This window comes from Borostomias antarcticus (assembly GCF_949987555.1).
Source record: "Borostomias antarcticus genome assembly, chromosome: 5".
In the NCBI taxonomy this organism is placed as follows: domain Eukaryota; kingdom Metazoa; phylum Chordata; class Actinopteri; order Stomiiformes; family Stomiidae; genus Borostomias; species Borostomias antarcticus.
The window spans coordinates 25,999,693-26,026,097 of record NC_140238.1 but is presented as its reverse complement, the minus strand read 5'-3'; the positions used below and the strand labels follow the sequence as shown (position 1 = coordinate 26,026,097).

At 45.8% G+C, this 26,405-nt stretch overlaps 1 protein-coding gene across 4 annotated transcripts; it reads left to right on the top strand.

Moving 5' to 3' along the window:
• Nucleotides 1-1,109: 1,109 nt before the first annotated feature.
• Nucleotides 1,110-26,137, top strand: LOC311309482 (caspase recruitment domain-containing protein 10). Of its 4 annotated transcripts, XM_084438791.1 has the most exons (25): nucleotides 10,496-10,559; nucleotides 12,001-12,068; nucleotides 13,322-13,564; nucleotides 14,029-14,166; nucleotides 14,460-14,646; nucleotides 15,339-15,477; nucleotides 17,273-17,440; nucleotides 17,854-17,973; nucleotides 19,373-19,498; nucleotides 19,625-19,795; nucleotides 20,139-20,258; nucleotides 20,764-20,800; nucleotides 20,889-20,926; nucleotides 21,283-21,371; nucleotides 21,458-21,504; nucleotides 21,792-21,912; nucleotides 22,159-22,333; nucleotides 22,678-22,801; nucleotides 23,647-23,887; nucleotides 24,050-24,116; nucleotides 24,263-24,365; nucleotides 24,462-24,620; nucleotides 24,881-24,993; nucleotides 25,157-25,272; nucleotides 25,491-26,137. In XM_084438791.1, exons 2-25 carry the CDS (start codon nucleotides 12,008-12,010, stop codon nucleotides 25,696-25,698), a joined length of 3,111 nt encoding a protein of 1,036 aa, XP_084294917.1. In that variant the 5' UTR covers nucleotides 10,496-10,559; nucleotides 12,001-12,007; the 3' UTR covers nucleotides 25,699-26,137. The 4 variants fall into 4 exon arrangements, with proteins under 4 accessions (XP_084294918.1, XP_084294920.1, XP_084294919.1 ...); XM_084438792.1 differs by lacking the exons at nucleotides 10,496-10,559; nucleotides 12,001-12,068 and adding an exon at nucleotides 1,110-1,242; XM_084438794.1 differs by lacking the exons at nucleotides 10,496-10,559; nucleotides 12,001-12,068 and adding an exon at nucleotides 1,344-1,463.
• The last annotated feature ends 268 nt before the right edge of the window (nucleotides 26,138-26,405 follow it).

The window sequence follows — 26,405 nt, the reverse complement described above, 5'->3', positions numbered from 1 at the left end:
AGTATGTACAGTCTGCCAAGAAACCTTTAACTCTTTTCATGCTCTCCAACACAAAGGCTACTGTAGCCAAGTAAGATTTGCTCTCCCCTTGCTTTGTTGTACAGCACATTCAAGATCACCCTGGATATATAGGCCTACTGTACGTCTGGATAATTAAGGAAACTCTAGTGTTTTTGAAGTTATGTTACAACAACGTTATCATAATGTCATTGTGATGTTATTACTACCTCTAACCTCTATCAGGTCATAGTCAAGGATAATGGTGCTGATGCTGTTCTTTATGAGAGCCTATCAATCTTAATGTTTGGCCACTAGACCCATGAATCCTAACTCTCCCAGACCACATCCTTCAGTCAAGATGAATTACTGTTGTGTTCTCGCTGGTATGAAAATAGTTCCTAGTCATATTGCATTGACCATGTCCTTAGCAGGCCAAACAAAATAACACCAAGAATGTGCTGTAGTGAGGGACTTGGGCCAGGAGTCCAGGGACAAGGGGCATGTGTGTCTGTTCACTTGTTATATGATATACTATACCTGTTCTCGTGTTTTAGAACCTTTCTCAAGGTCTTTTACAATACCTAGGAAACCGTGTCGCAACTACTAACAATGTTTTACTGTAATGGCCGATCCATGGAGTACTGTGTAATTTAAAGACAGACCCAAACCTTGGTAGGAAGCAAACACTTGGTTTATGTATTTTCCCCCGTGCCATTCTCTCTGTGTCTTTTTCCCCCATTAAAGTAAATATTTATGTAATTGTTGGTCCGAGGGAGGCGGGTGGGTGGTGTGGCGAGGGGGCAGGGTGGGGGCTGGCTTTCCAGGCGTGCCGCTATTTGAAGTGAATTAGGAGCTGGAGAGCAGGGCTGAAGTCCACGGGTCTTATGAAACCCAGATGTGCCCCTGGAACGCAAGGGAGGGGACAGCCAGGAGTGTGTGTGTGTGTGTGTGTGTGTGTGTGTGTATGTGTGTGTGTGTGTGTGTGTGTGTGTGTGTGTGTGCGGGCGTGTGTGTGTGTGTGTGTGTGTGTGTGTGTGATTCTGTTGAGCCTCTGCTGTGGTGGAGGTGGTAGCGTCTGATCAGACCTAGAGACGGGGACATCCCCTGCCCTGTCAGCAGGGTCCTACACAGTAACACTAGGCTACTACAGCTGCTGTAGCAATCAGGCACACTGGACACTACGATGTATGGAGAGACAGGCTGTAGAACAGGGTGAGACAGGGCAAACATCTGTGGATCGGGGTGAGTGTAATAAAATGCTACTCGGACATTATTCTGTCTGAAGAAACATCCTCTACAGATAAAATGAAGAAAAGTACAAGGCAATTTATAATTCGTATAATTAGAATCTATAATTCTTAGAATTAAAATGCCTCTAGTTCATAATGAACCTGTACATATCATCAACATGCTTCGGCCATGCAAATCCTTCATCAGGGGCAGTGATGTTTTATCCTCCTGAGGTAAGCTGATCACTTATTTTAGGGAACATGGCTTCCTCAGGTGGGTGGGGCCAACAGAGCTAGTTAGGGTGTGTCTGCCTGAGTGTCTGTCTGGGCTGAAGAGGATGACGTGTGTTTGGTGGGGTTGGGTTCAGGGGTGCATCGGGGAGCAGAGACACAAGCCGGTGTTTTTGTTTGGACTGCATCCCATGTTTTCCGTGAATTCTGACCGGTCAGGAAGCTTGGCTTGGTCCAGAGACAATGGTCCATTGTGATGTCAAACTATAGTCTCTTCTAGGTTACAGCAGGAACACACACACACGCGTGCGCGCACGCACGCACGCACGCACGCACGCACACACACACACACACACACACACACACACAAATGCACAAAGACTCTCTCTCTCTCTCTCTCTCTCTCTCCCTCTCTTTCTCACTCTCTCTCTCTCTCACACACACACACACACACACACAAATACATAAACCCTCAAGCAGACACACACACTGAACCACTTACAAACTCAGGAGTTCACCGCCATGTTTTTACGACAGTCTAAATATAGCCTGTGTGTCTCTTGAGTCAGATGCTAGAGAACATGACTAATGATCCGGAGCCCTATCGGGCCCTCAAGGTATCCTGTGAACCCTCCACTCATATATATTTCCCTCACTACTCCAGACTATTTTTCCAAGGAAATACTGGTTTAATCCTGTCATAAATTCAAAGAATGGATGTTGATACAACAGCCTGATGATCAGAACCTAAAACCGTCTTCTAATAGCAAACCTTGCGAAACAAAACATGACAAATGTTAGAACAGTCCCCTTGATCCCAGTTTATTAAAATAAATACAACATACTGTGTTAAGTAGAACTATTAAAAGTGTACGTTATGAGTTTGAAGTTGGAAATTGGTGGTTATCCACTCACACAGGACATAAACTAGGATGAAGCATCAGTTTCCACCAGTCACAGTTCAGAGGAGTGTGGCGAGGTGATGAACTGACTGGGGTCAGTGAAACCAGAATGAAAGGAGTGGACAATATTATGTTTGAGGCTATTGGCCTTTATACACATCTTGTTTGCATCTCTTCATCTGACCAGTCTTGTCTGCTAATCAGTCCCACCTGTGTTCAATCCAATCAACTCAAGTCAATCGGTGAACGTATACTCAGTCCAGAGTCCCACAATTCATTCCCATCACAGTATGTAGGCCTACTAAAATCTTTATCCAGGATTCCTATGGTGTAAATAATCTGTGACATTTATCAATTTTTAGTTAGAGCTATTTGAAGCCAGCCGTACTCTTATATTTAACATTTGTATATGACATTTCACTGGCATGGTAGATATAGTGTGACTTTTTTTTAGAATTATACAGTATCTCAAGTATCTCAATTTGACAGTATTTTAAATTCTGCCCTGATCCCGTCCCCCTCATATGGAAAAAAATATATACTACCCACAATCCTATAGTACAACAACACAAGCTCCACCAATCAGAAATGTCGCTGTTGGCAACCCCAACCAGCCCCTGCCTATAGGACTACAGCCGGTCAAATTGACTGATTGGCCACTGATTGAGCACAGCTGCAGTTATACTCTGCAATCCCAGACGGTTTGCCATGAAGATGATAGATAGATAGATAGATAGATAGATAGATAGATAGATAGATAGATAGATAGATAGATAGATAGATAGATAGACAGACAGACAGACAGACAGACAGACAGACAGACAGACAGACAGACAGACAGACAGACAGACAGACAGACAGACAGACAGACAGACAGAGAGATAGCAAAGGCCACACTGCCAGCTTCTCACTTGACTCAACAAGAACATGACCTTCCCTTGGTGTCTATGGTTGTGAGTTAAAGAGCCTGATGATGCAGAATAAACATGCTAATGCCTACTCAGGCATTGTACTGTTTGGATTTCAGATGCATGATTTTAAAGATATTTTTGAATTTAAGAAGTTTTAAATAGTTAGTTTAAATAGTTAGTTGGTTTTAAATAATTAGAAATGTTACACTCTTCTATGCCCTAAACATGGCCATTCTGAGCATTTTGAGCACCTCAGAAAATCTATAGCTCCTAGTCCAAAGGTTTAGAACATAGAGCAACTGTATGTCAGGGTTAGGGTGAGGGCTAGGTTTAGGTAAGTGCTACCGACAAAAGCATGTGGTCATTTAAAAAAAGGCGTGGTCATTTTCGGGTTGTTCGTCCCGGATAGAGATTTGGCACACAATACTGGCCTATAACAGTTTATCCATTGTTTAAAAAAAATATTTCTCTTAATGTGAAGATTAAACTGGTAGAAATGAATTAGGATATCTTTATGAGCACACATATCTAAGCCATGTCCTCTACTAACAGTCATTTGGAGTCAGCGTGAGTCACAGACCAGCTTTAATCCCCTGCTGCCCGTGTCTATGTCTGGCTGTCAGACGGTCCAACACACCATTGTATGAAACAGACCATTGTGGTCCTAGACATGCACACATCACATACACACACTCCAGACACTCACACACACACACACACACACACACACACACACACACACACATCGAAACAGACCCTCACTTGGTGCTGAACAAAAAACTATTTTATTCCCATAAACAAGATGTGATAGCTATGAGGCATCTGGGGGTACATAGACTGGGGGATGAGGAATACATAGATTAGGGGATGTTTACTACAGATGTTAACTACACTATTGACTTGCACCTGAACTGAACTGTGATAATATTTATAATGGCTGCTATGATTCTGGATTACTGTTGATTTTGTTGTGCTTCTGTGTGTCTAAAGTCTATGTCATGCTTGGGAAGTTTATTATTATATGGACATTTATGTATTTAATATTACATGATTCTGTTTGTCTTTAACCACTTTGTTGATTCTTCGAAATTGATCTGTCATTAGAACGTGACAGCTATATTTACACCCACTAATAAAACATATCCTGTCATATATAGCAGCATACTTCTCCATTGTTATCATCCCCATGAGTGTGTGTGTGTGTGTGTGTGTGTGTGTGTGTGTGTGTGCGTGCGTGCGTGTGTGTGTTTAATGTTTAGTTGATTCTTGTTGTACAGGGAATGTGAGGAGAGAGATGTGAAGCTGCCAAGATCTGTGAAAAATGCCCCAGTGTGACCTTTAAATGTTGACCTGAGACAGAGGGTCACAGAGCCCCTGGGGGTCATCTTAATGTCTGGCATCTCAAACACACGGACACACATTCATGCACACACACACACGCGCGCACACACACACACACACACACACACACCTGATCTCCCCATTAAAGGCTATAAATAAGAGCAATGGGGTTGGTCAACAGATCCCTTATCCATGTCTAACATTTCTTGGATCGCAGGAATTACTGATAGTCCACGCAGTCAAAGAGAGAAAGAATGTGTTTATAGTCTGCGGCTGTATTGGGCTCCACTCTTCATTTCTGTTTGTGTGCTTTTGCTTAAGTCTAAACCCATTCAACGCAACATTTAACATATGGTTAAAAAAGCCCTTTTTGAAATAGCATGCCCCGTTTTGCGAGTCCGAATTAGTGGTGGTCAAGGAAGCAGTCTGTGCATGCAGTTCATACGTGTGGTAAAGCTCACATTTAGATAGCTATGTCACACACCCTGTAATTCAGATGTCAGCTAGAACCACACTATTTTGGTAAATAGAGAGAGTGAGGGCGTAAAGTGTGAGGGTAACACTGACACACTGACTGTGTGTGTGTGTGTGTGTGTGTGTGTGTGTGTGTGTGTGTGTGTGTGTGTGTGTGTGTGTGTGTGTGTGTGTGTGTGTGTGTGAGAGAGAGAGAGAGAGATCGAGAGAGAGAGAGAGAGAGAGTGAGAAAGTGTGCTAGCATTTGGGGGGGGTCTCTCTCTCTGTCTTTAGGACGCAAGTGTGAGGGACTGCTTGGACAACTTTAAACAAAAGGCCTCTAGAATTTCGGCCCATGCCCCCACCACAAACCTTCTGAACATGCCAACCGCAAAACCAGTGCTAATACAGCTTTTTCTTCTGAGCTTTACCACAGCTAGCGTCTGCGTCCTGCGGTGGCCTGGATAGGGCCTGATGGAAAATACAGTTCGGAGGATGTGGCTGTGCTCAGCGCGCTGCCCACGGCTCCATGCCCAGAGCCCTGTATAGTGTTCCGCGGTCTGCAGAGAGGGAAGGTTCTGGAATGTTCACTTGATCTACATAACACCAGACTAAGTTGACCTGGTGTTTCTTAGTTTCTAAAAACTGCATTTATTGTAGGTCTCACCAGTGTAGCATTGTGGTTTGAACCAGCAACACCTGAATATTGCTACTGTATGTGCTGCTTTACTAACATTGAGAGAGACTAGCCTGTCATGCTCAATGTCACAGGGTGGTAAATGTGGTGACGTTCTACGACCTGGGTTGAGCAGGCAGTGAGGCAAACAAAAAAAGTGACCATTGAATAAATTATGGTTTTACAGAACGATCCATTTCTGAGCTACTTATCCAATGCAGTTCAATATCGACTACCAAGTACTCCATAATATGGCATGGTTTTTAAAGCAATATTTGTAGGAAATTATACAGAATATTCCACATAATTTAATTCTGTATCATTTCCTTTCCTTGACCATTTTTGTTTTAAAACCATACCAGTTGAAATCCAACAACACAAACCAAACCAAAATGGGGGTACAGGAAGTGATGTGGCGCAGGAGACAGGTATCCATTTTCTTGTTTCAGTTTCTCCAAACTAATCAGCAAACCATGTGCTCTTCTGCCATGAGGACCAGGCTCCATGCCTCTGGACTGCATCACTTCCTATGGGCGGCCGCATCGAACACAAAATAATCCGATAAATACAGTACAAACAGACACTGGCTGATTAGCCAAGAGAAACACTCACAGTGATCCTCAAGGCAACGTGTCACATCTGTGATAATCATGGAGGTGACGTTTCCGTAGAATTCCAGATGATGGGCAGCTGTTAATGCCAGTTCAGGAATGATAAATGGTACACAGCAGTGTTTGGATTACTTGTAGGCTGTTCTCCTTTCATTGATTCTCCTCACCACTGTCATCACACGCTGTCATCACACGCTGTCATCACACCTAAACCCTGTCCATGGCTGCCAGGAGTCCTAGGAGTAGCCAGTAGTTCCTTGGAGTAAATTTTACTCTGGCACAAATGGATTTATGTTGATCCTGGCCAGACTGATCTGTGTGAGAAACAGAATGTGAGCTTGCGAGATCAGGATGGTCTCACGAGGCTATTGGCAAGCAGCTGTGAGCTCCTCAGCACCCCAGTGAATTCAGACTCTGTTCTAACGGAGCCAGTGACTGCCTGGTGAATTCAGACTCTGTTCTAACAGAGCCAGTGACTGCCTGGTGAATTCAGACTCTGTTCTAACAGAGCCAGTGACTGCCTGGTGAATTCAGACTCTGTTCTAACAGAGCCAGTGACTGCGTGGTGAATTCAGACTCTGTTCTAACGGAGCCAGTGACTGCCTGGTGAATTCAGACTCTGTTCTAACAGAGCCAGTGACTGCCTGGTGAATTCAGACTCTGTTCTAACGGAGCCAGTGACTGCCTGGTGAATTCAGACTCTGTTCTAACAGAGCCAGTGGAAGTTCTTTGCCTCTGACCCTGCGCCTTTCAAAATTCTCTACTGGGTTTGCAAACGCAGCCAAGGGAGTGGAGTGAACTCATTAGCATGAAGTATTATACTGTAGCAGTGTTTTGTAATGGCAGGCTGAGAGTCTGTTGACAAAGCACAGCAGAGCAGTGGTGACACGGTCACTCACGCCTCTGTCAGCAAACATCCTGTTTCCTCTCAGTTTGTCTGACCTGCCCACTTTCCAAATAAAAATGTATGGTCAAGAACTAAGTGAGCTAACATCTATGACAATGTTGGTTGCATAATTCCTATCAATATCATATTGGGGAGGATTTTATAAGAATAGATGGCTTCACTCAGGTTGCTTTGTGTCCACACTACCCCTTCTCATCTATTTATACAATTTAGACATTCAGGAGGCCTAAAGCAGGGAGTTTTGAGGAACACCTGCTCTTTTCATGTTTTCCTCCTGCTCCTCCACAGTTCTGCACACATGCATGGCTGAGCTGTGACATTTCTCCAAGACCAGCAGCAGTCTCTGTGTCTCTAGGAAATCTTTTTTCTGACTGGCTGAGCTGGTGACAGGAGACCAGAGGTCTGTCTGTCTGTCTTCCTGTATGTCTGTCTGTCTTCCTGTCGGTCTGTCTCTTACTCTGTATGTGTGTGTGTGTGTGTGTGTGTGTGTGTGTGTGTGTGTGTTTGTCTGTTTGTGTGTTACAGTGTGCGTTATTTTGACTGAGCAGACCACTGCCCAGGATCAGAGACACCTGTCAGGACTGTGTTGGCCTCCAGGCTTCCTCTGAAGGGTTGGGGTGTTTTCTCTTTGGTAAACTGGATCATATTTTTCACTCTCCTTTTGTTTCTCTTCTGGCTCCCTGTTTGTTTAAATGAACATTCCGCCCTCAATCTCTGAGACCCTCTGGGTTTTTCCTGGAGTTGTTGCATCCTCTGTGTTGATCTGATTCTAAAACAGGAAATTGTGTGATCTTATATCTTGAATATATTTGGAACACTCTCAGGACACATTGGTGTGGTGTGAGAGAGAGAGAGAGAGAGAGAGAGAGAGAGAGAGAGAGAGAGAGAGTGGAGAATGCATGGTCTCTATATAAGCCTCTCATCAGAACTCAATGTCAACTTACATGAACTTGATCATCTCAGACTTGACAGCAAAGACCCTTGTGTCAGTGAGCGCCATATTTTCAGCCAATCATCAGTGAAAGCTTTGTGTTCTTTTTAGTGTTACGATCTGCCCCTTGCCGATGAATAAATCAGTGAGAAGGATTTAAGTCGGTCTCGTCCACTCAAACCCCTCATCCCTCTTTCTCTGTCCCGTGTTTTCCCCAAAAAGTGAGAAAAGACGCATTCTTTGAGGAGAACAAAGGGATGATTCTGCTGGGCCAGTGGAGCAGTCAGGCCCGGCTCAGAGATGGGGCAGTGGGGGTCAGCCGGGTGCTAAGACTGGGTTGTATTGTGTACTGCTGCATTTAGTTGTGTTGATGTGCTGTACTTTTATTTTCTTTGCCGTGCTGTGTGGTGCTATGCTGGCCTATGCGGTGCTATGCACTGTGTTCCTGTGCTGCGCTGTACTATGTTGCGGTAATGTTGTGGCGATGTTGTGTTCTGTTGGACTGGGACGACACATTCCCCAACAGCAGAGCTGCCTGGGGTCTGGAGGGGTCCTCAATGCCCTCTCTGTGTCTGTCACCTCAGAAACGGCAAGAACGCAGCATGTCTCTCTGGGCCTGCCCAGTGGTGGTACTGTGTCTGTATGGGAGGAGAAGGGGAGGTATATGGCCTCCTATAGAGAGAGGAGAGGAGAGAGAGAGAGAGAGAGGGATACAGTTTGAGAGCCGGAGTTGAAAAAGGTTTCAGCTGTTTATCATAATCTGTTTCTGTGTCCGAACATCCACAGATACCTCTGCAGCCACACAGTGCGAGAGCTGATGACGTCAGAGTTTCATTAGTGGATAAAAAGTGTCCGGTCGCTGTCCTGTCCTGAGACATCACCCTATTTTTTGCTTGTATAGAAACACAAGGTTTTCCTCTTGGTCTGATGGTAGATGCTGGGCTTGGTGGACGGGAGACTGGGTTTTAGTCCCCACCGGGTACTATAGCATCATAGGCCCCGCCTCTCCTCTCTGAGACCCCAGCTAGACAGCTTGTTTATTCAGGGGAGGCCCAGGGACCCACAGTAGTCAGACATTTCCTGTCAACGTGCCAAGAGAAGAGACACATTGGTCTGTTGGGCACCCCATATTTCCTGTCTCACTGTGTATTAGAAGTGAAAGACACATTCCCCTGGTTGCAAACATACTGTTGTTTTGCTTAGGCCAGATGTATAGACACACTATCTGTTAACTTGTAGCTTGACACTGACACCACTGCTACACCAACCCCACGGTGCATTGTTTAATTCTACAACTACTTGCCATTTTCTTCTTGATACGATGTGACTCTAAAATCTGTCTTGTCACTGTAGCCAACTTCCATGGCAAATCTTATCGTGACAAGCAACATCATTCTGCCTTCCCCCCTCTCTACCCATAACATGTGGAAAGCAGTAGCCTGCATGTGTGCAGTAGGCCTGGCCTATATGTGTCAACTAGGGTTAGGCTACATAAAACTCACTGATGAGACAGAGGAAATTGGAAGATAATAGGAATGAAACTGTGTGTCACTTTTGTGTGTGAGACAAGTGTTCCCCAGTACGACCCTGAATGAGTCAGACCACTGTGGAGCGTGGTGAGTCACATGCTGAGAGTGCTGGTAACACCCGTCAGATAATAATAAGCTCAGTCCATAAACAGAGAACTAGAACTCATAGCCTAGTGTGTGAGACACTTATCGTTACTGTTAATAGGCTATGTAATTATAGGCTATGGTACACAATACGGTTGACATTTTCTCATAGCCTATTGTAGGAAGTCGATGGAGAGTGAATCGGCATATAGCAGTGAGACACTGTAAGCAGTGGGTGGATTGCGCCACCGTGTGGTCGGAAGCAACATGAACTGTAAAACTCGTAAAACTTGACGTCAGCCTCTTATCTTCTGACCTGGCTAGTTACGTTGTAACTAAAATGTAGCTACAACCTAAAACTATGTGTATCCCGAGTGAGCTGCGTGGAATTGTATGTCTAGGCCTATTTTCATAACGAGATCTCCTTGGCCAAGACTTGGGGACAAGTGAGTTATGGCATCTATCTACTCGCCAGTTGTTGTCTCACGACATCTGGAACAGGAATGGACGAGGTGTTGGTGAATAAATGCTGAGTTTTGATTGGTGGCTGTGTTGAGGAGGAGGTGGGTGGGTGAAGGAGAGCACGAGAGAGATTGGGACAGTGTTCTACCTGGGACTGTCGCACTCTATCACGCAACAGCAACGGAATCATTTTGCTCACTTGGACTTTATTAAAATGAACTGGAGAAGCGTCGTTTTCAGTGTGGACTGATGAGTTCTTTTATCAAGTATCCTTTAGCACAGACAATGAGTGGTAAGTTTCCTAAATAATGTGTCATATTATTTCCCATGCTTCCCGATTAAATATGTGTAGGCTTTGGTTGAAACATCCAACGTTTTCAGTGCACTCGGATGGCAATAGGTGCGGCTTGATCACTTCTGTGATCAAGTAACCTAGCCTACTGTCACATGACAATAAGCAGATGTGGTCCCATAGTAGCCCATATCATGCTATGAAATGGGTCCTCTTTTTGAAATTTATTTTCCCTTCTGCTGTTTGATATGTTTTCTGTGTGCTTTATTTTTCATTTGTATGGGGAGAGAGAGAGAGAGAGAGAGAGAGAGAGAGAGAGTGAGAGAGAGAGAGAGAGAGAGAGAGAGAGAGAGAGAGAGAGAGAGAGAGAGAGAGAGAGAGAGAGAGAGAGATTCCACTGCTCAGCAGGTGGACCTGTCCCGACCTGCCTGTTAACCTTTGTAACACCACTGAGGTATAAATAAGGAGGATGGCACTTAGCTTTCATTGTTGATCAATAATTAACTAAGACGTTGGCATAGCATTTTCAATTACCACATGTTTGTTATAGCTAATGTGAGCAACAGACGACAGTGCCTTCATTCTACTATTCAGTATAGGCTAGCTGTGTTTGTTTGTGGCACACGTCTGCAGGTAGCCTTCTGTACTACAGTATGTGATACTGAACACAGAGTAGATAAGAGGGAAGGCCTGATTATAGCGTTGACTGCAGTACAAAATACAAATGCAAAACCTTTGTTGTATTGGCACACATACACACACAGGCACACACAAACTTACACACACACAGACGCACCACAAATCCACAAATTCCCTCAAAGTTATTTCGAACCTAGGCATTGTAGGGAGAATCATGCTCAGCTCATGGATCTGGTTTCTGGATCAGTTTAACAGCAGCTCAGCTAGTGTGTTCATTCTCTGTGTGTTTATGGCTTGTAGCCCACCACTCAAGTTAGATATATCATCAAATAGTGTTTATAATTATTTTTTTTAAGTTTACATGACAGGACCCGAAGGCGGGGGTCTTTACTCCGCCACACAGTGACACACACATTACATAGTGAGCGGCGATACGGCACACAGCACACACACAAGCAACTTTCAGGGGCCACTGGTGGAAATTGTTCCCTGCATTTATCCCATCCCAGCCGCCCTCCTCCAGGGGCAGCCAGGAGCAGTGGGCAGCCATCGCTCATGGCGCCCGGTGACCAAGTCCAAGTGCTCAGTCCAGGTCCAGGGACCGGACTGAAGAGCATCTGTTCCTCTGCATATTTTTTGTATTGGGTTGGGAGGAAACCATTGTGAAAACGGGGAGAACATGCAAACTCTGCACAGAAAGGCCTGGAGACCTTCTTGCTGTGAGGCAGCAGTACAAGGTACTGCACCACCACTGCAACTTGTTTGTTTGTCTTGGTCCCTGACTGTTCTGTTTTTTCCTCAGTATATAAATGTTCTCCGGTGCTGGATCAAGCTTAATCTGGGTCACTGCATCTGGCCCTCAGTGTTTAGGTTAGTACTAGAAGAGTTAATTTGCAAAAACAGATATCTCAGTTTTTATGAATTTACATACACCATTTTTTCAATATCAAATATCAATATCAATCAAATTGCAATTGGGTTGTTTTGATTAAGTAAAGAAGTGTCTTCTTGACTATCAAAACAACTCAACTGCACTTTGATTGATATTGATATTTGACTGAAAAAAATATTTATGAAAATTAATAAAAACTGAGATATCTGTTTTTGCAAATGAAACCTGAGACGGAACCTAGATTGAAATGTTCAGTGTTTCATCACAAGATTATTAATGGGTGTGTGTGTGTGTGTGTGTGTGTGTATTTTTGTGACCCCTCGAAAACGAGATGATTCATCTCAAGGGGTTTAGCAGTCTCTTCTGGCCCATGGTGAGCAGAGGTTTTTGTCTGTGATCCCTGTGTGTTTTTACGACTGTGATATGAATCACACCAGTGTTTGCATTCTTGGGTCGTGAGGCATATGAGAGCTGAGGACCGGAGTGTCCTCCCCACCGTAGTTTACGACCCTCTCGTCTACACCATCCTCGCACTGCCAAGAGAATGTGAAGTAAATCACTTGAGAAGTGTCTGTCAGCAAGTCCTGTGTAGTGTACGAACGACCTCTCTCAAAACGGCCACCATAGAGAATGGATGGGGAAATGTAATGTATTGGCGATTTTACTGACAGCTAGATCGACGATCGATTCATGCAGCTGTGCATGATTTCATGCAACAGTACATGATTCCACATGCGCGTGTGTTCATCACTTCTGCTGCCACCCTAGGGGAAACACTGTAAAGTATATCAAACATTCTGTTTGTAGGTATTTAGATCTTTCTTTATTCCTACAGTAAGCTAGAATGCTAAGGGCAGGCTATCTGTAGCTAGCTAGCATTGTAAGCGGGCCCTTGGTATCATGGATCTTGGTATGGGGTTGACCGTAGCACTGCACGGGAGCATACTCTGCCGCGCGGAACTACTTTTTACCAGACAGCGCCCATCGAGAACTGCTGTTCCAAAGAACTTCACAGGCGACACTGCACATCCTATGGTACTGAAAAATACACCTGCGAATGTTAACTTCACACACATAGACCGGTTCCATAGGTAATCATGGATATCGGACAAACAGTTCATATTATAGAGTAGATCAATAGAGTAGATTGGCTTCCTCATTACCCAGTACCCATGCAGATATCTGAGTGTGTGAAGGGATCCTCACAGGTCTGCTGTCTACCCCCACGCAGGCATCGCCATCTGTGCAGACGATGAGGAGGGCCAGGAGGAGGGGCCTCGCCCGGCGTCTCCCTGGTCAGAGGAGTGCTGCGAGGAACTGTGGGACCGCGTGGAGGGGGTGAGGCACAAGCTGACCCGCCTCCTGAACCCGGCCAAGCTCACGCCCTACCTGCGCCAGTGCAAGGTCATGGACGAGCAGGACGAGGACGAGGTCCTCAACTCCACCCAGTACCCCCTACGCATCAGCAAGGCCGGTGAGAGGCTGGGAATGAGAGAAGAAAAGGAAGGGAGTGAAGGAAGGGGATGATAGGAGGAGGAGGGGGACGAAGATAGATGACAGGAGAGGAAGGAGCAGGTGGGTACGAGAGAGAGAGAGAGAGAGAGAGAGAGAGAGAGAGGCAGCGTGAATGACTAGAGAGAGGCGATAATGGAGGGAGAGGTATGGAGGAGGGAGAGAGAGATGAAAGGGATGAGGTGATTGTTAAGTAAAGGGGAGGGAAAGAGAGAGGGAGGAGGCAGGCAGAAACGGAGGGGTAAAAACAGCCAGGGGGAGGGGCATGAAGTAAGACTGGACCGAATAAAAGAAGGGGCACGGCACCTGGCGCTTCATCAAGAGCGGCTGACGTTATCACTCTCACACCAACCCTAACCCCAGCACTCGTTCTGTATGATGTCACTGTCTTCACCCAGTATGCGGTAAACTCCCACCTGTCCTCAGGTCGTTTGATTGACATCCTGCGGGGGCGTGGCCAACGCGGTCTGCAGGCCTTCATGGAGTCCCTGGAGTTCTACCACCCAGAGCAGTACACCCAGCTGACCGGACAGCATCCCACCCAGCGCTGCTCCATCATCCTGGGTACGCCTCGCGCGTCTCACGCCCCTCTACCCGCCTCCCCCTGGCGCCCACCGCGTCGTCCCCCGCCCGCTCGCTCTTGTGATAGGACTGAATCCCCCCGCAACGTCCCCCGTCCCCGCTCCCCCCCGGCGTTTGAGCAGCTTAACGCGAACCGAAACCTGAACACGGCATCGCATAGCCGCGTGCCAACAGCACACACGCGGAGCACACGTGGACTCTCTGAGCCTGCTGCAGTCTGCGTGTGTTTCCCCAGGCCCCCCCCCCCTCACCCCCGTCCTGGTTTCTTCCCCCAGATGAGGAGGGTCCTGAGGGCCTGACCCAGTTCCTGCTGCTGGAGGTGAACAAGCTGAGGGAGCAGCTGAGGGGGAGTCGCCTGTGCGAACGCCGCCTGTCCCAGCGCTGCCGCGTGGCGGAGGAGGAACGCAGCCGCGCCGAACGCAAGGCCCAGGAGCTCCGCCATGACCGCCTGCAGCTGGACAGGTAGCGACCATACAGTATACTAGTCTACAGTAGATATACATTATACTAGCCTACAGTAGATATACATTATACTAGTCTACAATAGATATACATTATACTAGCCTACAGTAGATATACATTATACTAGCCCACAGTATAAACATTATACTAGCCTACAGTTGATATACATTATACTAGTCTACAATAGATATACATTATACTAGCCTACAGTAGATATACATTATACTAGTCTACAGTAGATATACATTATACTAGTCTACAATAGATATACATTATACTAGCCTACAGTAGATATGCATTATACTAGCCTACAGTAGATATACATTATACTAGTCTACAATACAGTAGATATACATTATACTAGCCTACAGTAGATATACATTATACTAGCCTACAGTTAATATACATTATACTAGGCTACAGTAGATATCAGGTCTACTATCCAACATTATCCACCATATTCTCCTGGATATAAAGAAACATACTGGAGAGGTGCTACCATAGCAGTATAGAATGGAGTTGAAATAATAGCTGCTCTTTATTTTTATTACATGCAGGGTCCACTTTAGGGAATAATTAGTATGATTTACTGTATTTATTTACTGTTTGTGTGTGTGTGTGTGTGTGTGTGTGTGTGTGTGTGTGTGTGTGTGTGTGTGTGTGTGTGTGCGTGTGTGTGTGTGACCCACCAGGCTCCGTCAGGACTGGGAGGCAGGCAGCCGGGAGCTGAGCAGGCTGAAGGACAGGCATCTGGAGCAGGCTGTGAAGTATTCCCGCACCCTGGAGGAGCAGGGCAAGACTTCCGCTCGCGAGAGAGAGCTGCTGGCACAGGTAGAGAGAGGGGGAGGAGGGGAGAAGGTGGGAGGGGGGGGGGGTAGAAGGAGAGAGCTGCTGGCACAGGTAGAGAGAGGGGGAGGAGGGGAGAAGGTGGGGGGGGTAGAAGGAGAGAGCTGCTGGCACAGGTAGAGAAGGTAGAGAGAGGGGGAGGAGGGGAGAAGGTGGGGGGGGGTAGAAGGAAAGAGCTGCTGGCACTGGTAGAGAAGGTAGAGAGAGGGGGAGGAGGGGAGGGGGGGTAGAAGGAGAGAGCTGCTAGCAGAGTTAGAGAGTGGGGGAGGAGGGGAGAAGGTCGGGGGGGGGGGGGTAGAAGGAAAGAGCTGCTGGCACTGGTAGAGAAGGTAGAGAAAGGGGGAGGAGGGTGAAAGGGGGACCAGGCAGAGAGGTTGGCAGGCAGCTGCCAGAGGAATGTGGGGAGAGATAGAGAGATAAAGTACAGGAATGAGGTACAGCTGTAGCTCTCATATAGAGCTGTTGTGACTTGTAGTCCGGAATACACCGTGCCGGCAGTCCGACGAAAACAGTGGGGATTCTAACCCCCAGGAGGTAGCCTATTGGCTTGGTGGGACCACATTTCCAGCTCTTGTTTGGAGCTGTCAGGAGCTGTCGGAAGTCAACTTCTCAGAGAAATTGGCTCCCGACATGAGCGTGGAGTTTTCACACGGGGGGGGGGGGGGGGTCAAGCGGAAGGGGGCAGAAGTTCAAGACAAGAATAAAGAAGACAGACGGTACTGCTGCTGCATTTTCAAAACAGGATTTTCATTGTTAATAGCTATGGCATTGAGAGGCTCTATTGAGCACTTAAGATTCAAGATAAGGCTTCAGATTGAAGAGTTTCCTGAATGCAACTGATTTATTCACACTACAATAATTATTTAGAGTGAAAATAAGAGTTTTAAACACAACTGGAAAGAGCAGGCTTACTATCAGTACCGATATGATCAAATGCACAGCGTGTTATGCCCAATAGCATCTTTTATGACACCGAATGATGTTTTAGAAAACATATTTCAGAAAATGTAAGCCTTAAAAATATATGTAGCCCGCCTAAGTACAGTACTCTGAATATTGTATGTGACCTACAGATTATGAAAGATAAAACATTGTTTCATTGGAATGACATGGAAACCCAAAACAGGCCAAAACCAACATTTATCATAAATCATTTGTTTGTATGTGACCAGTGCACATTGGGTTTTGGATTGGGCTGTTGCTGGTATGGACATACAGCAGAGGGCAGTTCTAGACTAATACAAATGAAGATTAGGCTAGACATGATGTTATGTTGATTTAAAAAGACAACATAAGCCAAGCCATTGAGGGGGTGGTTTATTCCCAAGTATGCTGGGCTAGATGCAGCTCTTCACCCATTTTGTAAGCCTAAGCCCAATAAAGCCAGGGCTAATGTTAGCTTACTATCAGACTCTGATACATGTTTCTTCTAGTCTATTCTTGCTGTGTATACACGTGACTTGTCTGCTTGTCAAGCACCAGCCTTCAGTGTTGTTTTGGGGTTCAGGCAGGGACAGTAGAGCGTATTTATAGTAACTAATTGAGCAGGTGGGGTAGGACAGGTGGGGTAGGACATGGCTCAGTGACCAGAGAGTGTGAGAGAGTACACAAATAGGCTTGATTATGGCAACTCCTACATGAGTTCATATGACTGCAATTAATGTAAATATGGAAGTCAACTAAGTGGAATGGACGACCCACGTTTATGACTCACACATTTTAAGTGGTATTGGTACAGCCTTATTCTGTGTCTCACGTATTGCCGTGTCTTATTCCACAGGTGGAGCAGCTGAAGAGCAGATTGATGGATGCAGAGAAACAGTCTGTCCCTGCCGTGCCAGTCAAGAGGAACAGCGGGGTCCCCAGCTATGTGAACAGCGCCCCCATAGTTCCTGATAAGCCATTGCAGCGCATTGACATCCAGGAGGCGGGTGACACTGAAACGCAGGTGTGGTCCTCTGCTTCTCAGTAAATACACTCCATGTAACTCTCCAGACTGTTTCCATACGCCTGTATCTGTGTATGCCGAAGCTTAAATACTGTACCCACACAATCACAAACGCAATCACGTCACTATTCAGCTCCCTCACTATCCAGTTCCTCCATACTTTGGTGTAATCTGTCTACTCAGTTCTTCCTGAGTTCTAAGGAGTATTCCTATGAAACTCCACTGATACCTCAGCTTCTGCATTTGCTCTGTTGTCCTGCTTGTCCTGTGTCTCTGTCACCAGCCTGTATCAGACCAGGGACCGTAGCAAATCAAGCTAAAGCCTAATGTTGCACTACATGTCTCAGGCCTCGTCCCTCATCACCAAACCACCTCTGTTATATTCCTGGTGTGTCGTGTTCTCTGGAGCCCAGGCTCTGCTGGACATCCTGCAGCAGGACCGCCGGGAGGCAGCTGAGCAGAGACATGAGCTGTGTGGTACCATCACCAGACTGCAGGGGGAGCTGGACAACACGGAGGAACACAGGGACAAGGTGGGGAATAGCTAGTATAGCTAGTATGAAAATTACTAATTACTAATGAACCAGGTCAAAACTGAAATATTAATCATTGGCGAAAAGGATGAAAGAGAGAGACTATTGGGGTACTTACACCCTTACACACTGTCACTGAATACAAAATGCCAGGCAAGACATTTAGGTGCCGTTTGAGGCCCATATAAAGAATGTAACAAGGACCTTGTTTTATCACCTAAGAAACATTGCCAAGATGAAACTTTTCCTCTCCCAGAAAGATACTGAAAGACTAATACATGCTTTTATTACTAGCAGGATGGACTATTGTAACACTTTCCTGTCTGGCCCATCAAAAAAGGCGATTAGTCAAATCCAAGTGATTCAAAATGCTGCAGCATGTGTTCTTACAAAGACCAGAAGGAGGGCTCACATCACACCAGTTTTAAAATCACTGCACTGGTTACCTGTCAGTTTTAGAATAGATTTTAAGATTATTTTATTAATCTATAAGTCATTACATAATCAAGAACCTAAATACATGTCAGATATGCTTTTAAAATACACACCTAATAGGTCCCTCAGGTCCTCTGGCACTGAGCTTTTAATGGTTCCTAGAGTCAGGACTCAGAGGCCTGGGGAGGCAGCCTTCAGTTCTTATACCCCCAGCCTTTGGAACACCCTGCCAGAGGACCTGAGAATGTCTGGGACCGTGGACACTTTTAAGCGAGATCTTAAAACGTACCTATTAAAGCAATACATTGCGATATTTGGACCTTTACAAACATCTCTGGTGCTAATTCTCCAATTAGATTTACTAAAAGTAAGCTGAATCGTCCAAACAGTCTACTCAGAAAGATAATACATTGACATTTATTACCTTTTAAAACTCGCACCCCCGGGACGCAGCATTCAGTCGAAGTAGTACACAGTAGTACACAGTAGTAGCTAACTATTCCGGCGTCTATGGATATCATGCGTTTTTTAGCTCAATGATATCATGGCGGAGGTGAGAAAACCGAAGCGAAACATCACAGAGGCAGTCAGAAAAAGAAAAAGACAATCTGATAAGGTTACTACAGTACGACAGTGCACTTACTCGCAGAGCCTGTGGGGGCGCAGTTCCGAGAAAACGCGATGTATTGCTTTAACATTGCTTTTACCACATAGCTTTACTTGTCTTAATATCCTAGTGTTTCTAAATTTGCTTTCTCTGTTTTTATAGTTTTTATTCTATTTTACACTATCTTTAATTTTACATTATTTTACTTTGATTGTTTCTTTTAAATCTGTTCTCACTGTGTTTTTATGATTTATGTTTTTATCCATCTCTTTTTATGGAAAGCACTATGTGCTACATTAATTTGTATGAATGGTGCTATATAAATAAAATGACATTGACATTGCCATTATTGTGTAGCTGGAGTCTCAGTGCGAGCAGCTGCAGCTGAAGGTGAGGACTCTCCAGCTGGACTGGGACACGGAGCAGAAGAGGAGTTTGTCCTACTTCAACCAGATCATGGAGCTAGAGAGAGAGAGAGACCAGGTCAGGGATAGTCTCTCCAGTGCAGTAGAGAGACTAGTCATTTCATGGTTATAAGATAATAGCCGAGGCAGTTGAACTGGGGTTATTCGGGACCTCATATCTTTTCCATCCTCCATTTTCCTTCAGGCCCTTCGCAGCCGAGACAGCCTGCAACTGGAGTATACTGACTGCTTATTGGACAAGAACCGTCTGCTGAAGCGCATCGCTGAACTAGACGCCAACATGGAGCAGCAGCAGAGAGAGCTGGAGAGAGAGAGGGAGAAGAGCAGGGAGCAGAGCACTTCCTGTCTGCATTGTGTGAGCAGGAGGAAGACAACATAAATATACACACACACAGCCACGCGCGCATGCACACACCCACACACACACACACACACACATACACACAGCCACGCGCACATGCACCCACGCACACACAAACACACATACACACACACACACGCACACACACACACACATGCACACAAACACACACACACACACACACAAACTCCCTCTCTCTGCTTGGCTCATATCAATGTCTTAACAGCTGTCTGCCAGAACACATACAGTATACACCCAACAGAACATAATGAAACTTTCCTCCATATCTGTCTCATCTGATGGCCTCTGCTGATCCCACTGTGTCTCCCTCCCCCAGTCCCACCTGTCTCTGTGCAGTGTGGACCAGTGTTACGGCCCATGCTGCTCTCTGGGTCTGGACATGAGCCTCAGCCCCCAGCCCAACGACGCCGGCACTACACACCCACTGCTCCGCAAGGTCTGGGTCCACACTTGTTTTCAGCTCCACCCTCAGCAGCAGCAGCTGAATGTACTAGCGATACCATTTTGCAATTCCATAGCTGTTCCTTTGGTGTTGCAGTATGTGGATTCTGTGTATCCCTGGATATACAACATCCTTCATAATTGGCGTCATGCTCCGCTATGCAAACTATGCGCATTCATGCTTTCGGTAGGCATGTGTGGGGTTTATGTCTTTGTTGTGTGGCTTAGAGAGAGTCAGGCTGTTGCGAGAAAGGAGACTTGCAGTAATAACTGTCAGCATGTTGGTACCTGTACTGCGTCTCTCTGTGTGAATACTGGCTCATCAGCCTGGTGTGAACCTTCCCTCTCCTTATATTTGAGAAACACCTGATTACTGGTCTGGTAACATTGTAACAGCTGTGTAGGTGAGCACATGCTCTGACCCATCCAGTCATGTCAAGTCAGAGATTACCTGAGGAGTTCAGAAAGGTTTATTGTATCTCTTTTCTTTTTTGCCTCAGGCTCCCTCTAGAGGCCAGGGCGGGGAACAGTCGGAGGGTAAGCTTGGCTCACGCACCATATTGCGAGGAGCAAACCGGTGTTTGGACTTTGTATGCCCAAGTAAATGTCTTTTGTCTGCATGCAGGTTCCCGCTCCAACTCAGAGGAAAATCTCTTGACACCAGTAAGTTCTAGCTTTACAACACACATGAGTAAGCAATGTTCAACTGACTTGCAGAGTCCGTTGTATTTGCATTTTTTTGTATTTGCACTGTCCTGTCCTGCACCTTGTCCCATACAGCGTATGCCATTACCCTGGACAAATTCCTAGTATGTGCGTACCATATATATGGCCAATAAAACGGATCTTGAATCTCAGTGCTGTGGTCATGACACAAACTCACTCCTTGCTCTTAAAGCAGTGTGACTGTGAAACAAAAGTTGGGTCAACAGTGGGTATTTATATCCTTATTTTATACACTTGCATATTCTCATCTTATATATACTATATTTTCCTGGTATATCCTCATGTGTTTGCAGACAGAGGACAGTGAGAAGGACATCAACAGACTCTCCACCTTCCCCTTCCCTCCCTGCATGAACTCCATTCACCGACGGTTCAACACTGAGTAAGCACGTCATATTACAGTAGGCATACTTGAATATATAATGTCGAAAAGCAGTACTTCAACCCTCCCCTGTCATCCTCTGACAGGTTTGACCTGGACTCTTGGGGAAGCGATGAGAATGAGAACCTCACAGGTCTGCTCCAATCAGCACATTCCTCACTGGGGTCTGCACCAATCAGCAAATCCCTCACTGGGGTCTGCTCCAATCAACACATCCCTCACTGCCAGCCTTTCCTTTGAGAATTATTTTAGTTGTGTTACCCCCTTATCTGGACCCCTAGTTTTGATCTCTGTAACTGTACCGTTTTGAAAATACATACAGTACCGCCCTTATTTGAACAGTGTAGTTGTTGTTGTAGTATTTTTTTTAATGCATGTAGTTGTGTCCTAACGAGTTGTTTGTTGGGTTGTGTTTTTTAGGACACCAGAGCGAGCCCTCCCTGTGGCACTCCTGCAGCTCTCTGAACTCTCACCTCTTCCCCCCTGATCTGGTCAACCTTCCGCCTGTCCCTCCTCACAAACCCCCTCCCAGCCAGCTTCGGTATGCCTCTGTCCCCTCTGTCCCCTCTGTCCCCTCCCCAACTACCAAGGTAGCTAGTTTAGAATAGTTATGCTATGAGATCAGTACAGTACTCTGACAGGAACGATTCTAAGGATAGTACAGTGATAAGAGGTAGTCGCTAGGCAGTAAGTTCCCAGCAGGGCAAGGACTCCTGCTTCCTGATCCTCGATAACAATGACGCGTCCTTTGTTTTGACCCCCCCCCCCCATGCAACACGCCTCTCAGAGTGGAGCCCCCCTCCCCATCGCCCACCTCCCCCACGCTACCCAAAGGAAGAGGCAGACTTTCTGATGACATCACCATCGTCGGGGGCAACCGCACAGGCATCTTCGTCAGCAGCGTGAGGGCGGGCTCTGCTGCTGAACAGTGTGGTCTGAGGGAGGGCAGTGAGCTCCTAGAGGTGAGAGAAACACCACGACAATCATCCACACAGAGGGATAGATACATACGTCAAGGCTATTAGAATGCATTTGGTGTTACATAACGAAATAAAAACAGATGGTATGGGGGTTCACCTTTAAAATGGCAAATGTACAGTAATAGCTCCGCAGTGATTAGTTCATAGTTGTTCAGATATCCCTATGTGACTATATCACTTGCTCTTCCCTGAGGTGGAAATAAATCTGTCTTGCCTACCCTCACAACTGTCAACTCATTCCCTGATGCTGCCTCAACATGGCTGTGCTGCCATCACTGCAACATCCGTGAATGTAGGTGTTCACCACGGTGTGTCTCTGTGCTCAGCTGGAGCGGGTGCTGTTTGGTGGGGCCAGTGTGTTGCTGGGACAGTGCACAGGAGAGGTGGCCCATTTCTCTATGCAGTGGTGGGCTGAACCCTCCTCACTCAAACACCAGCCCAACCCTGATGGTGAGCCTCTCTGTCGGTGTATTTTGTCACTTCTGTTGTGTTCACAAACACAAAATAGCAAAGAATGACAAATGACTACAAACTGACGGTGGAAGTAGTTAAAGGACAATGCTCGTTTTTGACAACCTGGACCTTATTTACGACATATTATAAGATGTTTGACTCACCGAGATCACTTTGGTGTAGTTCGGAGGCATGTAGAAGAAATGTAAAATCCAGCGCGAGCCAGTATATGCATGTACAGTAATGGCGGTGGTGGGGGCACCGAGAATGCAGTTTCTAAAAATCTATTTTCTGCCGTAGGCCTGTTGTGGTTTTTCACATGCCTCTGTAATATGATCTTTAGACACGAAATAGCTTCCTCACTTGCTCCAGCACGCATCCGCACAGCGTGCTGGAGCAACGATTGCACGCTGTGCGCATGCGTGCTGGAGCAAGTGGGGAAGCTATTTCGTTTCGAAAGACGTTTCTAAAGATCATATTACAGAGGCATGTGAACAACCACAACAGGCCTATGTTCTATGTAAGCACAACTAGCGATTCATAAAGACAGATTGATGAAAACAACCGTTTCGCGGCAGAAAATAGATTTTTATAAACTGCATTTTCGGTGCCCCCACCACCATCCATTACATGGATATACTGGCTCACGCTGGATTTAAAATTTCTTCTACATGCCTCCGAACTACACCAAAGTGATCTCGGTGAGTCAAACGTCTTATAATATGTCGTAAATAAGGTCCAGGTTGTCAAAAACGAGCATTGTCCTTTAAGTCTGCTGACCGTAGAAGTAAGAAGGAATACTGTATCAGTGGATTAACCAGCACTTCTCCTTCTCTCCTCAGCGTACTCCAAGCTGTGCTCCCAGCTCTCCTCTCCCACCTTCCTGGGAGCCGACTCCTTCTACGTGCGCGTCAACCTGGACCTGTGTTCTCAGGGCGACACTCCCTGTCTGGGGACGCACTGTGATGACATCATCCACGTGACGGACACGCGCTACAACGGGAAGTACCAGTGGCGCTGTTCACTGGTGGAGCCTCGGACCGCCAGACCCCTGCAGGCGGGGATCATGCCCAACTACAACAGGTACTGCAGGGAGGGGGGGGGTACCTGATTTACAGCATTAAATCCTACTGCACTTCACACGTCTGTACCAAGCCAACCCGTGCCTAGCTGAGCTGTAATTACTGGAACTTTGCTTATTCACAGATGTGTGTCAGTAATGATGAGCCTCTTGATTTCCCTCAGAGCTCAACAGCTGTTACTAGTGAAGCTACGTACCATGGCCCTGGAGCAGAAGGACTTCAAAAAGAGGGTAGTTGGAGTCTTCAAACTACAAACTTTGTATGCATGAACTTCATCCTAGAGTTCCAAGTGGATAACCATAAGAATTAACCATGGATAGCCATTCCATAAATCATGTATAACCAAACTACTAATCTTCTCCATTCCCCGCCATAGTTATACAAGAAGGTCTCACATCGCGTGCGATTGGTCAAGGCTGTATCCCCCAGCTGTCATTGGACTGGTTCAACTCCCCAGGTTCTCTACACTCTCAGCCACCGTAAGTCCCTCTAACCTGTATAATACTTTGTTATATCTCTTCTTTCGGGTATGTAAATGTGTGTGTAAATGTGTGTGTGTGTGTTCCTCCTCTCAGGACATGAGGATCACCTGATCCCCTACAGTATGGTTCAGCCTGTGCAGGTCCAGAACAGAAGACCAGTCATCTTCTCTCCCTGTCTGCTCTCCCGCGCTCTCATAGAAAGACTGCTGCAGCCGGCGGAATCTGGGCTGGACTTCAACACCTGCCAACCAGGTACACACACACACACACACATACATACACACACACACACACACACACATACACACACATACACACACACACCTACACACACACACACACATTGGACGATTTGCATGCATTCTGACTTTCTTTGCATGCATTTTGACTTTCGTAGATGTCACATCTTTGATCTTTGATGTGCCATCTACTGTGTTGTTTCTACCATCCATCTGTCCTCTCGTTCTCATACTGTACGTCTCCACTCTCTCCGGTCCACTGTTGTGTTGTAGAACCCATCCAGGCCTCAGACAGACGTAACAAGAGCGTCTTCCTGTTGGACTCCTCCACGCCAGAGCAGGCACTGGGGATACGGCTGCAGTCCATTCAGGATGTAATCAGCCAGGTGGAGATCACACACACACACACACACACACACACACACACACACACACACACACACACACACACACACACACACACACATCCTCTCTCTTTCTCTCTCTCTCTCTCTCTCTCTCTCTCTCTCAGGCACACATATTTACTTATTATCTCTGTGTTTCTGTCAGGACAAGCACTGTCTGTTGGAGCTGGGTCTGACCAGTGTGGAGGGCCTACTGAGACAGGGGATCTACCCCATCGTCATCCACATACGACCCAAGAAAAAAAAACAGAAGAAGCTCAGGTAGGGTTCCATCTAGATGTTTCTGCTAACGTTACCCATTCATAGCTGGAGAGTCTTGGTCCACATTATATTTCCATATTTACTTACATTTTACTTACTTGCCAATCATCAGAACCTGTCTCCCACTCTCTATGTTATTCTTTAAGGAGTCTCCATCGTCCTATTCATAATAAACAAAAACTACAGCAAATCCTTTTCCTCTTTTCCCCCACTGACAGGAAGTTGTTATCAGGGAACAGGGAGGATGGTGTTTTGGAGGAGGTGTGTCAGGCGGAAGAGCTGCAACTGGAGAACCTTCCCCTTGTGTACCACACCCTGGAGCCCAGTACCTGGAGCTGCACTGATGAGCTGCTAGTCGCCATCCGCAACACCATCCACAGCCAGCAGAGGGCGATGGTGTGGATTGAGCTGGACAGGCTGCAATAGATGTTTGTTGTTGCTCAAAGTATTTTTTTTAATCATTATGGCCATTTATCTTTTCAGTAAAAATGCATTCCATTTTGTTACTGCTGAGGTAGCTACTTTGGTTTTTATCTGTGAATGTGAAGCTTCATTCAGGGAGATGATTAGAAAGTTCTGACAGTTTCTGTGAATTTACGGGTCAATATATTGAGACTTGAGCGATGTGGTTACAGAATTTGAGGTTGGGGGAATGACCAGGAAAGGTTCATATGTATTCTAGAAAGAGCACAGTCAATTACTGTTTCAAGAATCACTGTTTCAAGAATTCTTTCACTGTTTCAAGAATTCTCCACAAATAATATGCTGCTGAAATTAAATCATATCAGTGGAACCAACGTTGAAACGGGAATGGAAATGTAGTAAACACAAAACATCCTTTACATTATTGTATTTTGTATCTATACTGAACATCAACATTAAAAAGCCCAATGTTTATTCTACTTTTGGTCTGGTTATTCAAGGCACCCTAGGGCAATAACAAAACAACAACTATTATGTGGACAGGTTATCGTTGCCCTCAGTACTATTTTTAAAATAAAATAATTGTACTACTTTCAACTTAATACCACCATGCTTGTAGGCATATTCTACGGGTGCAACTTGACAAATGTCGCAAACGGATTTTTTATTTTAAATAATAAAATAAAAGATATGATTACGTCATGGTTTGG